The sequence below is a fragment of the Astyanax mexicanus genome, chromosome 12, assembly GCF_023375975.1.
Source record: "Astyanax mexicanus isolate ESR-SI-001 chromosome 12, AstMex3_surface, whole genome shotgun sequence".
Lineage (NCBI taxonomy): Eukaryota > Metazoa > Chordata > Actinopteri > Characiformes > Acestrorhamphidae > Astyanax > Astyanax mexicanus.
In genome coordinates, this window is record NC_064419.1 from 34,590,358 (window position 1) to 34,608,254 (window position 17,897).

The 17,897-nt window shown below is 41.0% G+C and overlaps 1 protein-coding gene across 2 annotated transcripts in view; it reads right to left on the reverse strand.

The window, feature by feature from the left end:
• cux2b (cut-like homeobox 2b) overlaps positions 1–17,897 on the reverse strand; it is a 200,382-nt gene that overhangs the window by 122,938 nt on the left and 59,547 nt on the right. For both annotated transcript variants that reach the window (XM_007247184.3, XM_015605300.3), the window contains exon 2: positions 4,137–4,247. In XM_007247184.3, the coding sequence (XP_007247246.3) occupies positions 4,137–4,247 (111 nt within the window). The remainder of the gene's footprint in view (positions 1–4,136; positions 4,248–17,897) is intronic.

Below are 17,897 nucleotides of genomic sequence, written 5' to 3' on the forward strand. Positions count from 1 at the left end.
AATATGAGACTATATAGACTGTATAAGACTAAAGAGGTTTTCTCCTGATGGTCTCACTGGAGACACTGGGCTTTTAAATGTTCAGTACTGGCAGTGCCACCCACATAAAAAACAATACTACAATTTCCTGAAGCAAACAGAGAATGGTTGCAAAGATAAAGTTGATCCCACTGGTTTCTAAGGCACTGCTAGGTGATTGATAAGATGTTGCTCCAGTATAATTAGGTACTGGTTGCTTAGGTGTTGTTAGGTGGTTGCTAAAGGGTTTCTATACTGTAGCTACTGGTTGCTAACATGTTGCACTATGTGGTTGCATTCTGAGTGTTGTTAAGTGTTGTTAAAAAAAGAGAACGGGAGTGAATGGGGGAAGCAAAGGATGAAAAAAGGACAAACAGATGAGTGAAGGTCAGTATGGTTGTAGAGTAGAGTTACCTCAGTTACCTGCCCTGAGTGAGTGCATTAGGTATGATGGATGTCAGGACACAGAAACTCTATGACCCTGGCATTAGGAAAGTGAATGGGAGGAACAAGGGATGAAAAAACAACAAAAAAGGAGTGCAGCTCAGTATACATAGTTGTGCACTAGAGATAAGTTACCTTAGTTAGCTCTCAGGCAGCACATGATGTTTGGTGAATGTCGGGACACAGAAACTCTAAGGCTTGGATGTGTGTGAAAATGAATGGGAAAGAACAGGAGGGATGAAGGATGAAAAAATGACAAACAGATGAGTGTGAGTTAGTGTGGAGAGGAATTACAGATTGGGGAACTGCTCTGACTTTGTCAGTCTGCCTGCTCTGGACTCTGGACTTTCAAACATTAAAGACTCCCAGCATGCACTGTTACCGGACCTTCCGCTACGCAGTTCACGCTCTCCGAGCTTCTGATTGCCCACACCTGGTCTATGTTAGTATAAATACCCCTCATAAATACCTGTATATTTGCTCTTCGCTGAGTATTAAATCTAGCTTGCCTGCTAGCTCTTCTTCCCTGTGTATGAGACCTTTTGCCTGCTCACTCTGGTATGTTGTTTATTCTTGCTGCCTTCTTTATGTTAACCACGCCTAGTCTTCGTAATTTATTTAAGATTAACCACTTGTTTCACAAAATGTATGTTAAGTATCTAAAATAAAGTTAGATACTTTTAATAAAAGTGAATGAATGAATGAATGAATAATACTAACAAGAAATGTGACTGGAGTGGCGCAGTGGATAACACTATGTTAGCCCAACTCTAATAATAACTCTGGAACAACCATGTAATTCGCTCTGGAAAAAAAAATGTCTGTAAAATATTATAAATGTAAATTTAAATAAATTAAAAAAAAATAAATAAATAAAAATAAATACAAAAAACGACAAATAAACAAGTGTAAGATAAACAGATAAAAACTATAGTTGATTTGTTTTTACGGGAGCTTGCCCTAAGATAGTAAATCCAAAACAGTGTGTGTATCAATCCAGCATAAGTAAAAAAAAGGTGCATTTGTACAAAAAAATAATGGAATAAGAAAAGTAATGAATTAATTAAAGACACAAATGACAAAAATTAAAAAAGACAACTAAAAGATTGCCAGTCAAAACAACAGTGAATTTGTTCTCAAAAGCATCGCCTAAGAAAATGTATTCAAAATAGTGTGTATCAGTCCAGTAGAATTACAATAGGATGTGCATATGAAAAAAAAAAATGGGTTCCTATAGGGGAAAAAAATAATATTAAAGATCATATATGTAGCAAACCGGGCTGTTAATCTACATGTGAGGGGTTTGGATCTCTAGCACCCAGGCAATAACCTACAAAAAAGTGCACTAACGTTGTAAATCCTGATTGTCACTGATGACATTTGTGTCAAGTGGTGTGCAAATTAGGCTTTGCGGTTGGAGTTTGGAGGATCTGATGGGGGTTGAAGCTTTAAACGTCTTTAAGCACAGTCAGGGAAAAAAAGGTCTGCTAACGAGGAAAAATGTAAAATGTCAGCACGTGTATAATGAGAGGTGCGTGACACGCATCCCCCCACTCCTACCCCACACCTTTACCTGCGCAGAATGGGTGACTTCAATAAGGATTAAAACTACGGAGGAAATGGGGAATTAAAGGAGAGAGGGCCAAAGGCTGAGCGAGAGAATCCGGGGGTGGGAGGGGTGTGCTGTGAGGAAGCATGGCTGGTTTTCCTGGCAAAATTTTATTGGCTGTTCAGAAATGCTGGAACTTTGTGAAAGTTTTTTTTTTTTGTAGGGCAGCAACTAACGACTATTTTGGTAGTCGACTAATCTGATGATTATTTTTTCGATTAGTTGATTAGTCAAATAGTTAACGATAATTTCTGTCATGTTCTTCATCTCTAAAAATGGTATAAACAACTGAACATGAAATTTAAAAGGCATTTAAGTGTCTGGATTTTGTTAAAACATGGGAATTATTGATATTTAGTGATTAAATATGTGATCTGCTGTGTTTGTGCACTTTTGGAGACACAGGCGCCTCTGTTCCCAGCACTTAGTGTAGTGCGGTACTGTTAAGAATTAACGATTAGTCGACAATGAAATTTGTCAATTATATTGACTAATCGTTGCAGCTCTTTATACTTCCTTCATGCCTTCATACTTTGTATAGTTTTTTTTGTATTGTTTTGTATCTACAGGGGTTAGACAATGAAACTAAAATACCTAGTTTTAGACCACAATAATTCTAATTGTTCTGGTGGAAACAGGAGAGTTGAGGTGCTCATTGAATTCTGCCGTTATTTGGGCAGCCGTGGTTTTATTTTTTTTTGGATACAATCCGGGTTAGCACCCGATCCTCCCTTTCAGACAGCTTCCTCTTACATCCACAGTTAATCCTGTTGGATGTGGTTCGTGCTTCTTGGTGGTATGCTGACATTACCCTGGATACCGTGGCTCTTGATGCATCACAAAGACTTGCTGTCTTGGTCACAGATGCGCCAGCAAGATGTGCACCAACAATTTGTTCTCTTTTGAACTCTGGTATGTCACCCATAATGTTGTGTGCATTGCAACATTTGGAGCAAAACTGTGATCTTACCCTGCTAATTGAACCTTCACACTCTACTCTTACTGGTGCAATGTGCAAATAGAGAAGATTGACCACCAGGCTGCTCCAAGTTAGCTATGAAACCTCCCACACTAAAATGACAGGTGTTTCAGTTTCATTCTCCAACCACTGTATATATTCTTGTATTTATCTTATAATAGTTTTTAATTTTCTTACTGCACCTTTACTTGCTTCTTTTGTTATTATTTTTTTTAATGATACTGTATCACCCCTATAATTGTTGTTTGTGCTACTGTGTTGTTTTTCTGTAACTGCTGCTGGCGGCTAAATTTCCTTTGGGATCAATAAAGTATCTATCTATCTATCTATCTATCTATCTCTCTATCTAGTTTTTTGTGGTAATAAAAAAACAAACTGTTGTCAAAAGGGTTGAGACAGGGCTGCTAAGGTATAGCTAGGAGGTAGCCATGGTTTACCAGATCTCGATTAAATGGTTTGAGTTGTGTGAATGGGAGTGAAAGGGTGGAACAAGGGGTGAAAAAAAGGGATAAACAGACAAGTGTAGGTCAGTGTGGCTGTGGTTTACAGGTTGTGGCTCTTCCCTGAAGAAGTACATGCAGTTTGGAGGTTATGGGGGAAATAAAACTATAGAAATTAGCCAAAAATAAATGGACAAAAATAAATGTTAACGAATAGGAGGAATGACAAACGACAGAAAAACACCAATAGAGGACTTGTGTGGGAATTGTGTTAAGAAGGTATTCTAATATGGCCTTTTTGGTTTGTGCTTCAAAGAAAAAAAGTGCTGCACATCAAAGTACATCAGTAGTGCAATACCACCAATACACCTACCTGACGACTACCATACCTACATATGTCTGATTAGCACTGGTGGAGAATCAGGGCTGGGTGAGTTGGCATTTTCAGTCATATGCATTAAAAAGGATTAGGGATTAAAACATCATAAAAAAAAATAATAATAAAGCTGGAGAAGATCTTTTGGTGACATACATGGGGCTGCATGGCAAAAGTCATTCAACCAACCAATCAACCAACCAAACAATCAAACACACACTCATACACACACACACACACACACACAGACATGTAAGGGCCTCAACTCACCTCCGGGACATTTTTCTTGAACTCACGGCTCAGCTCCACCAGGTGCTTATGGGAGTGTTCGCTCTCTTCCTGTCGCCCAGCCAGCTGCGCCGCCACTGAATTTAGCTCCCTCTACAGAGAAAATAAGAGAGAGAGAGAGAGAGACAGACTTTAGAGAGAGCTGCCAACAGTCATAAACACAGCTTAGTGCGTACATAAATAAATATACACTGCTGAATATTAACAGTGTAATCCTTCATGATCTGATAGAAGGCAACTGCTTACTGTAAGCTCCAGCCCCATAAATAATTAAACCAAAATAAATCCATTGCCTACAGTAGCAGAAGGCCTTTTAGATAATCAGTATCTGAAATAATCAATACCTCTGCAACGGTCATGGGACTAGGAGCGGAGGGGGGGAGGGGGGTTGGGGGGCACCGGGAATAGAGAGAAAAAGAGAGAGAGAGCAAAGAGAGAGAGAGAGAGGAAAAAAAAACAAAGCATTAGAGCCTTGATAAAATGGCGAACACAACGCACAGCCATACAACCAGTCCAATACACAGACAGACAGGAACTGATCAACCCCCCGACACCCACATGACTGTGAAGGACAGGTGCAAAATCCAGCACTTTTCACTTCAGAACAGCCACAAACCCATGCAACAAAAATCCACGCCAGCATCGCTTCTCCCGCAGTCAACTCCTGATCTTCTAATTGAGGCTTTTGAATGCAATCCCTTATGGTGTCCACCAAATCAAGCAGCCATGATCAATCATCCCATTTCTCCATTTGCTCCCACTGAGCCAGAGGACCACTTTTTTTCTTTCTTTTATTTTTTTTAAGAAGAAAAAAAAAATGTCAACCCCCCCCTCTCTCTCTACACGCCTCATACTGTCAAAGGTCTTTCCACCACTCAAATACTGGAGAAAATTTGTGGAAAAAAAAAAAAAACATCAGAAAAAAAAAAACGAAGAGGAGGAGGGGGGCCTTTTCAATTACTGTACCAAATTCATATATGACATGGAAAATTAAATTCAGTTGCTTTTAATTAATCTGCAGTCTTACTTAAAGGCAATTTAGAAAATTATCTAATGGGAGAAAAAGAAATCCTGAGGACAAAAAAAAAAAGAAAAGAAGAAAAAAACTGTATCGCGTCTGCAATTCTGATACGCTGTGCCAATTGCTTCAAGGATATTTTAAGCTTTTAGAACATTTTTTTCCCCAAACACACACATGATAAAATTGAAATTGAAAAAATTGGTGTTTGACAAAAGTGGCAGTTTTTGTCCATTGGATGCAAGCAAATCGAAAAATGAATTGCTCATAAATGGAGACATGTCTCAGGAAATGAACACCTTTATTAGGTGATTTGTTGTTAAACAGCCAGAAATTCGATTCTTAATAGAAGGCCAAGATCTGATCCAACACTGCTCACACTGGGTATTCCTTGTGTTCAAACAAAAAACCCATCCTGTGCCCAAATCATGTCAAGTAACATGTCTAAGTACAAATGCTTCAAATGTTTCCTTACTTAAGCATACATTTTGGTTATCTATACTTTATTGGAGCAATTATTGTTTTAAAACTACTTTTTACTTCTACTTCTTAAACGTATACACAATTATCTGAACTTTATACTCCTTATACTCCTTTTAAAAATAGCCTTGTGTCAGGTCGGAGCAGGGAGAGGATGCAGAGAGCAGATATAAATGTGAGTATTTATTGAAGAAGCAATTAAAGAAACAAATAAGGAACTAAAATAAACAAAGAAACAAAAACAAACACAGAATAACATGGAGTTAGCGCAAAAGAAACCACGAGACCTGACTGACGTTAAACGTTCCCAAACCAACAAACCTATGCTAACAAAAAAAACACAGGGGCTTAAATACATGTGGAGGGAGCAGAAAACAGGAAACACCTGGGGACAGGTAATAAGGGGGCGGAGCTCCTAATTAACACAGGTGGGAGCACTTAAGACATGGGCAGAGACAAGGATATTATTATGTTTCAGCTGGTTTTTATTCTGACTTATCGTAAAAAAAAAACCCTATCCAGATAAATACATTTCTGCATCCGGATAGAGTGAATCTGATTGCGGTTGGATTTAGAGAAGTATAAACATATACCATTCTGACATCCTATTGGTTAATACTTGATTATCCATTACACCTGCACACGTCATGCCCCCCACACTCCAGCAAGAACGTAGCAGACGTTTGTAGCCTAGTATGAAGTATAATGACATTATAAATATTATGGCTTTTAGAAAAATGGGTTTTGAAGAGTGGGGGGGGGGGGGTGTTGGGGGTGGTTGGTACTGCACTAACATTTTTCCCTACTTTTCTTATACTTTTATACTTGCTTGAATTGATACTTCAACTGCTACAGAATATTGTTGAACTCTAGTATCAATACTTCTACCTGAGTAATGAATGTGAATACTTTTTATACGTTTGCCTGTGCCACGTAAAAGCAGAAGAAGACTGTTGAGAGAAAGACAGACAGCCAGATGAGCAAGCTTCCTGTCAGCTTTAGGGTATGCTGAGTGTGCTAATTAGCTTTAGCTTGCTAGTTACCTCTTAGCTCCTCAATAGCTTCTACATAGAAAGTAGAAAATGCATAGCATTTGTCACTGGTGAGAAAAACATTAGCCTGAAACTAGTTTTACACAGAAACCGGAAGAACTACAGTGAAATCTATCAGTTAAGGATGTCCTGATGTCCTAATTATCATCGCCGATTCAGGCACGTTATAAAGGATCAAGTATTGGCTACTATTTAACTTAACTTAAAAACACTTTATTAAATCCAAATAAAGTTTACACTATAAACTCATTTTATAAAAGCCACTACTAATACTACTAAAAATAAAGCACTACATCTTTTCTGAACTGTGTGGTAGTATTATTTAAATGATTTCGTATATCTCAGCTTGTCCAGAAATGCATGTGTAAACCGTGTCCTTTGGCTTACAGGAGCTTTCCAAGCCTTTAAAGTTAAAGATAATAGTTAAATAAATGAGATTATATTGTTTTGTTGGATTTTAACACCAAGACATCCTTTTATCTTCCACTGGCTTTAATCTATACTGTACAGAAATACAGAAAAAAGTACAGGGAAACCTGTTTATTTACTGTTTCTTGTGAAATCAAGGGTGTATAATTCTGCTTTCCTTAAAGTAACTGTCTCTAATCTCCAGAAAATGACTTTCTACTACATTGAATTGCATTGCTGTAAAGATTTGATTGCATTATTCAAGAGGAATGTTAATGGTAAACATGATAAACATGCTCAGGGACATTGGCCTTGACATTGGCCTTATCATAGTCAAGGCCAATGTCCCTGAGCATGTTTATCTGTTCAGGAACTAGAAAACTTTTTGCATGTATTTGTGTGCATCTGTGCATTTGGACAAACACTGTGTATTAGCCTCTGGAAATACAGTAAACTTGGCTAGGCTGGTGGACTACATTTGGGCAATAAGGGAAAATAACAGGAATAATTTCCCCATCTAAGCCTGGGTTGCCTAAACTTTAGTGACAATTGAGCAGCAGCAGAAAATTGCAGCAAAGTATCCCTAAAAAATATCCACTTGGACCATTAAGCTTCAGTTCTTTTCATTATTAAATGAAACCTATATGATTCCGTTAAGCCATAATTGTTAAGGGACTTAAGAGATTTTTTTTTTGGCCTAGGATGGCTGATTTAACCTCTATTAGAATTAAGCAAACTAGGAGCAGCTAATCTAGCTGACTGACGCTCGCCGTGTGGGTGAGGGGCTGTCTGAGTGGCAGACACAGTCGAGGCCTGTAATTGTCTGTTGCCTAAAAGTTGAAGAAGATCCGTTTTAATATGCAGTTCATGGCATCGCCACGCAGAAAGTCGAGTGTACAAGCGCAGCCTCTTGATTTAGGACGGCAGCAGATGACGGGGAATATTTTCGCAGGGCTCTGAAAGAGATCCCGGAAATTTTCACGAGAAATTCTCATTCTCCAAAAAATAAGAAGCATGTTTTTGACGTGGTAAATGCCTACGCTTTATCACGCAGTCGCTCCTATACCTTTCTTCCGCACTTCTTGCTCTGACTTGAGCTACATGCTTGAACTCTGCCTTAGAGACTCCCGCACCTGTGAAGCACTTTTTAGCGACTTCACTTTAGCGAGATCAATGACGAGATACGACCGTGAGGAGACATGCGCCTAATACTAAAAATATACCTTGCACCTCGTTACAATGGCAAATCGTAACAAAGACTCGCGCTTAACTTTTATTAGAACTATTCCATGTAAGATTTCTACCCTTACAACAAATAGTTAGAGTATCTGAGGCATCCCAACTGGCACCTTTGCCATCAGTCACGTAACAGAGAGGAACTAACTGCGGCAGCTGAAAATAAACCTGCCTCTCTCTCACCTTTGGAGAACAGACTCTTTTCTCTTCTGTTCCCTCTGTTCTTTGTTCATTTCGCTTTGAATCAGACAGGCGTCAGACCCACCTGATGCTGCGCGGTTTGCCAACGTTTGCTGAAAGCTCTTCTCTGAAAGCTCTTCTTCTTCTTCTCTCGCTCTTCTCCGTTTACCCATCATGGACTAAAGCTTCGGAGCTGCCTGTTAGTGTTGGCGCCGTGTGTGTGCGCGCCGTGTGATGAGGCACGTTAGTCAAAGTTCCTTGCCAGCCTAGACAATTACTGCACACACAAGAGGATGAGAGGCGTGAACCCTGGTAGGGCACTCCTGTGTGCTCTAATCAAAGGCTGCTCACGGCCTAAACTGGTTTACGAATTAAACCACTTTAAACCACTTTAAACCAAAAAACGCCTTTGGCCGGCGGCAATCGCTTGATTTCGGAAGCCTTCTTGGAACCATCGGGAAAAGTCACAAACAGTCACAAACTGTCACTCTTCAGAGCAGAGTGCTTCTTCTCCTCATATCTGCAGTTCAGGCACAGTGGATGGCAGGTCAGTTCCAGTGGACCACAGTGGAAAACAGGAGATACGATTGACCACACTCAACGATTGCTGTTTTTCGAGGTTTGTAAAAAAGAAAGGTGACTGGGAAGCTACAAAGCTTTTCGGGATGTGGCGGCCAGTCGGGTCAATAGAGAGGCCCCCCGTCATTAAGCCTGCGCCTGTCAAACATCCGGTCATAACTGATGAATTTCCCCCTGGGAAGCAGCCTCTGTGCTGCCACTGCTGGGGGAGTCTGGGAGGAGCCGCTTCAGAGGGGGAGGAGCCAAATCCGGCCTGCTGAGGCCAGCATCTGTCACCCGGCCTGACAGGCAGCCTAACGGTGTGGATTGATTGGCTGGGGTATTTACGCGCTCCTGCTCCTCCATGAATATATCCTTTGAATATATTCCAAACGGCATGAGTGGAGTGGAGGATATACTGAGCCAGAGTGTAAATAGATACCACCAGTATAGAGGTCTAGGTGGGTGGGTGGATGAGTGAATTGGCGGTTATCTGCTGCTTTACAGTTGTTTTACTCTTGACATGTAAAAGTAAAAGACCAAGACTTCATTGGTGAGTAAGACAAGGAAACAAGAAAAATAATATATATATAAATGTTTTTTGCAGGTTTTGCATTGTGGACTCATTGTGCAATCAGGCCAACTATCACCTTCTATATCTCTAATTGCACGAGGCATGCAGTCGATGCGTATTGCAGACATGCACGAGCTGTGGCAATAACCTTCAGATGTACTATAGCGCCGGATAATCTTTACCATTGATTGCCACAAAATATGTGGCACGAGAAGCTGATGACAACACAGAAGAGTGAGGGGGGGGTGGAAGGGATGGGGATGAGGGGGGGGAGGTTATGTTGACATCTGGAACGGCAGACAGCACTTGGTTCCACCCAGTAAGCAGGAGTAGTCACACCAGCATAAATGAACCGCAAAAAAAGGGAGAGTGAGAAAGAGAGAGAGAGAGAGAGAGAGAGAATGCAGAGAGGGGGGGAGTGGGTGGTAACAACAAAAAAGGGAAAAATGCAGATGGAGGTATTATTTTTCTTTTTGTATCCCATCTAATTGCAATCATAGGCAGATGTCTGAAAGTGTGACAGCATCAGCAGAATTGCTGCTGAGAGCACAGAATCTTTGTCTAAAAATAATCAGACGTTCTGGGCTCTGCTGTTTGTTATAATGGTAATCGATGCTGGAGGCTTTGAATTCCATCAATTTATAGATCCACTCTGTTCTGCCTGGTGACTGCACTGCCTCTAAACCCCTGCTGCACACACTCGCACACACACATATATAGACACACAAACACACACATATACACACACACACATACTCACTCACTCACTCACTCACAAAAGGTACACACACATTTACAAAAGAACATGAATCCTCACAATCAGGACGACCACTCACTATCTGTACATGTGTGAAACCAAGCCCACACATACAGTACAGCAGTATACTGAGCATTAGTCCATCATCGACGTATAACGTCAGCACCAACGAATACCCACGAACTTGAACATGGACCCACGCTCAAACACATCAAGAGAGGCCGATGAGAGAGCGCGAGAGAGAGCGCAAGAGAGCGCGAGACCGGCCGGCTGCGAAACCCACACACATTGGCGGGCTGCGGCGAGGGGGCCAGTGTGATTAAGATAAGTGTGGTTCCTTTTCATACGTTCCTTATCTCCTCCATTTTTCTGTGAGGCAGAAGATTGTCCTTAGCCGTTCCAGATTAGTGCCGCTGCTCAGACGCCACATTCGGGAGGGGGGGGGGGGTCGATCAATAAATCAAATCAACACAATCAATAGGCCCGATCGCTGCAGTCTAGTCTGGCCCACGCGTTATTACTGGCACCAGCCCCGCCCCCAGCCCGGTCCCTATAGGCCTGTCATTGATGGATAAATAAATAAATAAAAGCACAACCCCACTCTCGCTTTTTTTGTGTGTGTGTGGATGGGGACGGGGGAGGGTGGAGATGGGAGGGAGGGGTGTCCAGCATAAGGCTGCCACTGCTGCTGCTGCTCCTTCTGCTCTTCATGGTGGTTAGTGGACATGGTAGAGCAGACATAGATGAAGGATGATCCCTCTCTTTTATCTGCTGCTTTGAAAGTCTGGGAAGTTGTGTCAGGGTGTCGACACCCCACAACAACATAAAAATAAACAAAATAAAAACATTAACAAATCAAAAAAGAAAGAAAAGCATTGGTTTTGTGTCTACCTCAAGCTGGAGTTTACTGATAAATCTGAAATGTCACTCCCCTGTAAACTCACAACATGAACATACAAGAGAGAGGAGTGTAATTGGAGTGGACAATTCAGCAAAAAATCATGTTTTAAGGAGGTACTGATCTGCTTTTTATGTCCCCAATCTTATTTCTGATCCAAAGTACCAGAAATCTTTTCATCAGTTGATATTTCTTAACTTCTAGTCAAATTATAGACTTAACGCACTGAGAATAGTAAAGTGTATTCACTGTAAAAATACTTGTTTGTAATGAGCCACCATGACTTTATAAGTCACTGCCTGTGTTAGAAGGTTATTAAATATACTTCTCTTAACTTCTCAGAAGATTAATCTTACTATGTCAATTCTAATAGCTTAATCAGTGCTAAATGTACTGATGATATCCAGAATTTGCTCAAAAAATCATCATCAATCGTTTTTAATGTTACAAATATGACACACTATGACGATAATAAGTATCACTGTAGAGCCACGAACACAGTTCAAGTATTAAGCCTTTATCTACAATACTGTTTTGGACAATACTAATTGCACAAAATATTGGTGTGCACTAATTTTTCACAGGTTAAGAAATAGTTTGGGTTGTGCATTCACTGTGGACATCTACCTCAATTTAACTCCAGCTCTGCCTCGCTCTGCCTCCAGCCTAGCTATGTCACATGAGCACAGTCTGCATTGTGAAGACCTCCCACTGTTGCAGCATGCAGGTAGTTTGAATTTACTGTTAATTAAGGTGTATTATGCTTTGTTTATTGTAAATTCTTCTATCACAATAGTGGTAAATTACCACGTTACCTCTACTTCATTCACTACGGTCTTTTTTATGAAAATACCAAGGAAATTCTCCTGTAACTGAGATGGTCCCCATCTCAAAGCACAAAAACAATGATTTGTAATTGTTAAAAGACTGCATATTTCTTTGATACAAGCTTTACAATGGTCAGAAATGCAGATATGATGAAAATAATTTAACAAATTTCATCAAGGTTTGAAAACAAGCCAAAGAATCACATCGGACCAGTAAACGCACAATTACGCGTTAAACAAAGACCATCGCAGGGTGCCTACTGTACATCACCAGGCATAATACGTTAATGGAGCTATGGTGTGTGCAGTTAGCGACCACCATCTCTGAAAAATCTCATTTTGACACCCTTCTAAAGCTGCTGGCAGAGCCTGGGAAATGATCCCGAATAATTAATCCCCAGTCACTCAGCCAGCCTCTCCTCAGACGACGGCGGGGGGATCTTAAGACGAGGATCAGCGGCACGTGAGCGTTACAATGTTCAGCGAAAGGTGTGACTAGCGTTGTCAGGAATTAGCTGTCATGCTGCACTTTTAGCGCCTTGCACACTGCAATCCATCAACACCTCATCTAAAACACACATCCCTCTGTTCCTTATGGTTTCATTAAGAAAGTTTTAGTAAGAGATGAGAAAAACACACTTTTTTTCTTTCCCTCGCCGCCACCACGGAGAACTGCGCTCGGCCTGCTGGGGGTGTGTGTAGGATGTGGAGTGAATTCCCTATGAACACTACAGGGGATTTTAAACAAATATACAGTGCAGACTGTAAGTAATTGAACAGTGACAATATTCTTGTTTTGGATCTGTACTCCCACTCGGTGGATTTGAAATTAAACAACGACTGACAGTTAAAGTGCAGCTTTTTAAAGACTATTTTATCCAGACTGGAGAAATGTTATAGGAAGTTTAGCCTTTTTACATGTAAATAAAGTTAAAAAAAAAAGGCAGAACAATATCAGATATATTAGTCTCACTCCTCGCCAAAGAAGTAAACTATAGTTTACTATAGTCTATAGCAGGAGTCTGCAATTAAGTTTGACCGCAGGCCAGACATTTAACAAGCTATTACGTGGCGGGCCACAAAAAAAAATTCTGTTTTGGAAAATGAAGTGTAAGGGGATGGTTTGCTACAGACTAGTAACTCTCCAGCCCAGAGAGTTGTTGAACCCAATTGCAGAACTCAAAGTAGGTAAACCTAAGAAGAAAGGGAAAAATAATAATAAATAAACACAGCGCTCCTCACCCTTGTCGTCGAGGATGCAGTCTAATACACTACCGCTGCCCCAGCGAGTGAATTGGGACACGGCTGAGAAAAAAACGCCCTTATAAGGAGATAGGGAGCCCAAGAACGGGCTCTTATGTGGTTAGAGTTTGACACTCTGTGCTGGGTCAACTCCTCATTGCCAAATGCAGTCCTCCAGGTAGATGGTCGTTCCGGTTGAGATTACGTTGTGTGCCATTGGCTGCCGCTTCTCACTGTTGTGTGTTAAGTGTGTGGAATGTAATTGTAAGCGTCATTGAGTGCCTTGAGTGGCGCTATATACGTGTAATTGTAAGGAAGTAAAAAAATAGTATCTGTTGACAGCAATTGATCTGGCATCATACACCAAGCCTTACGGACACGTGATTCGTGACTACAGACCAGAGATCTTGGCGCTAACACGCCACTATTCTGGGTATTTGTACCCACTTGCACATAAAAGATTACAGCCAAAAGATAATAAGTGAAACAGGGGTTCTACTCATGATAACAAGATCATGGAAGAAAATGTCAACAGTTTTTTGAGACCCAACAACTGTACCACAGAAGACCCAATAAGTGTGTTCCCTTTTATAAAAAACATAATTCATCTTTCATCGTTGAGAGAGAAGGAGAAGAAATCTAGATCCACTCTCAATTCAAATATCAAAAAGAAGGATTCCCACAGGTGTGGGGCAAAGTCTAATATCTGTAAATCTGAGAGAATGTGAAGCTGATTAAGTAGCTCTTACTGAGAAAAGCAAACTGCAAACTGACAGGGTCCAGACCTTAACATCACAGAATGTGTTGGAGATTACTTGAATGCATCCTTAGAAAGCAATTTAAAATCATACGATTTGACAACCACAAATATATCGATGGTTACAAAAAAGTATGAAAGAGACAGAGGTGTAAGCGGAGAAGTAAACGAATATAAAAAGCTTTATCGTTTGGCTCTGATTGGTCCAGCGGACTTAGGTGCCGCCACTTTGATCTGAGGATAACCGGTTCAAATCCTGCGTTGTGCTGCTTGCCATCAGCAGCCAGAGCAGAGGTTCTGTTCCGATGCATCAGCTCACAGACGCCTGTGCTGATCGACATTACCCTAGGAGTGATGTGGGAAAGAGTGACATCTACTCACCCAGAAAGAGCAAGGCCAATTGTGCTCTCTCGGGGCTCCGGCAGTTGATGGCAAGCTGCATGACCGGGATTCAAACCAAAGATCTCTTAATCATAGTGGCAGCGCTTAGTTCGCAGAACTACTCAGCGCCCCAGATTGTGCAGAAACCAGGAAACCAAGCACGAACAGAAGGCTCAGTCTGTATCCACATCTATATTAAACATTGAGCATCAATAAGCCTTAATGCTGAACTTTGGAGGTGTTGAAAAATCTCCTGGCAGCTTCTGCTGCAGAACTAAAAGTGGAAAAGACACCTGAAAAGAACGGAATCTGTAATAAAGGCAAACGGTAGACTGGTAAATTACACAAAGAAAAAAATCTAATATTATATTTAGCAGTTGAGGATTATATACACCGATTGTTGTCTACAATTCTGCACAGCTCTGTCCATCATACCTTATTTTAGGGGACCATAAAATTGGACAATTCACACAATCCTACATCAAATCTTTCACCTTTAGTACTTGGTTTGATGTACGATGTACGCAGCTCTACAACTGCCTGAAGTCTGCCACCCATAAACACTGCCAGCAGCCGGGCATCCAAGCTGGATATAACCTCACTAAGACTCTAATACAACTACTTTCAGTTCCTTCTTGTTCAGAGGGCCTTTTGCCATCAGCCTTGTCTTCAGCAAATTAAATGCATGCTCAGTGGGGTTTCAGATCGGGTGATTGACTTGGCGAATCAAGAAGTTTCTGACCCTGAAAAACTCTTTCAAAGCTATTTCTCTGGTAGCAAGCTCCAGCACAGGGTTAAGCACCATCCTCTGAGTTGAATGGTTTCAGATTTCAACAGTAAAATGCTTCTATACATTTTAGTTTTTTTTTTTCAGCATGCTGTTCTATTATTTGCAACATCAACAATAGAGAATGTGCATTTCACAGTCACATTTGAGCATATTTTTGTTTGGACAATATACTGGCCCAGACGTAGTGGCCTGATATACGGTATACTGGACGATATTCTGGCCCAAAAGGATACACAAACTACTGCTCCAGAAAACTCCAAACAGAAGCTGCATTTTTAGGCGGTTATATGACAATAAGATCAACATCAATTTTGACTTTTTGTTCTGCCTTACTGAGTGTGATTTTAATTTAGCCCCATTTGGCCGCACTAGTATAAAGACTTATGACATGACATGGCCTAAACACTTGTGACTTGACCTGGACTGTAGTTTTGAAAAGACTTGTGACTTGACCTGGACTTTAGTATAAAGATTTGGCATATCTTGATTTGGACTTCGCCTAAAGACTCATGACTTAACTCGGACTCTAGCCTAAAGACTTATTGTTTCTTAACTCAGACTCTAGCCTAAAGACTGGTGACTTAACTTTGACTTTAGCATAAAGACTTATTGTTTCTTAACTAGTAATCTAGCCTAAAGATTAATTACTTAACTTGAACTCTAGCCCAAAACTCATTGTGTCTTAACTGAGACTCTAGCCTAAAGACTTGTGACTTAACTTGGACTCTAATCTAAAGACACTTGACTTAACTTGGACTCTAGCCTAAAGTCTCATGACTTAACTTGGACTCTAGCCTGAAGACTGTTTGTGTCTTAACTTGTACTCTAGTCTAAAGATACTTGACTTAACTTGGACTCTAGCCCAAAGACTCAAGACTTAACTTGGACTCTAGCCTAAAGACTAATGACTTAACTTGTACTCTAGCCTAAAGACTCTTCATGTCTTCATAAAGAAAACTTCTGCAGATTTCCATGCTTGTCATGCTGCATGTTATCAAGCATTTGCAAAAAATATATAAATAAACACAATATAAGATTTACATCATGATAAATTATTGCACTGCCATTGTGACATCACTCCATCTCCATCGCCATCAATTTTTACTTTTTTTTTCTGCCCTACTGAGTGTGATTTAAATTTATCCCCAATTAGCCGCCCGGCATTGCTTTGCGTGAATGTACGTTTTAAATGGGCGTCCAATTAGTAGACGTTATTTATCATCATCATCATCATAATGGTCCATTGTTCCTTTCACTCTCCACTCTGTGGTTATAATCAGACCGCCTGTGCCATCTTTAATCCGTGGTCAGTGACTGACTGTATACGCACTTTGCAAGAAGTTGCGAGAAGAAACAGCAGAGCTGAGCGCCGTTGTAGTTTTTTCACAGAGTGAGTGATAAATTTGCAGAAGGGCGAGGAACGAGACGGCCTCGTCTGTCTCTGCGCTGCCTGGAACACAAGCGCTGTTCGCCCCATTGAGTCCAGCCCTGCGTAGCTAAAATAAATAAAGAAATAAATAAAGGAATGTCTTCCCAAAATTTATTACAGAGTAAATATAACCAGGGTAAGGAGAGGAATATAAATTGGGGCCAGTGACATGACAATCCATAACAAACTGCGCCAAATCAGGAGTTTACCTCGGCAAAGTTGCGACTGCGACGTTGATGCTGGCCCACTTTTGCACGCCGATCGACGAAAGAGAAGGCGGGAGGGGAGGGGGGAAAAAAACGAGCTATGGATAACACGAATAACCTGCCATTGTTTATTCTCTCTTAAGAAATGTCAATCTGTTCCTTCCTCAGGTGTGCTCCTTTTTCCTGTTGTTTGCGCTGTTTCTTTCCCTCCCCCCCTCCCCGCAGCTCCCTTGCTGATTGCGAGAGATCAAAGCTCTGCTGCCGGAAGAATGTGAATATTTCAGGTGAGGGGAGCGGGCTTAGTTTCACACCACCTGTGTCACACTGAACCAGGCCCAGCCCCTTGCAACTCGCAAAAAACCTGAGCTCCGGAGGGCCCCCGAGGGCCTGGCGACACCAAGCAGGACCACCTGTCAGAGCCAGGCTGCTTTCTTCTTGCTCGTATGTGCCCGAGAGCATGCGAATGTGTGTGTGTGTGTGGTGCAATATTTCCTCATTTGAGATAAAAATAAATGTATCTGGAGCGGTGAGATTGGGAATGTAACCTACATCGAAGATGTACATTTAAAACGGGGATGATGTGATGGGCTCACTAGTGAGGAGGTTACAGAACTGATACAGGAGAAGTTTAAAAAAATAAACTTGTGGACGTGTTTCAGTAAATATCTGTGCATCATAGGAAACACGGAGACTAGCCTAAAGACTTTTGACTTAAGTTGGACTCTAGCTTAAAGACTTGTGACTTGAGTTGGACTCTAGATTAAAGACTTGTCTACTGACTTGGACTCTAGCCTAAAGAGCTATGACTTAATTCAAACTAGAGTAAAGGTTTGTGTCCCTAGCCTTCAGACTAGAGTCTTGACTTAGACTCCAGTCTGCAGATTAGAGTCTTGACTTAGACTCCAACCTAAACACTCATGTCTTGACTTGGACTCTAGGCTAAAGACTTG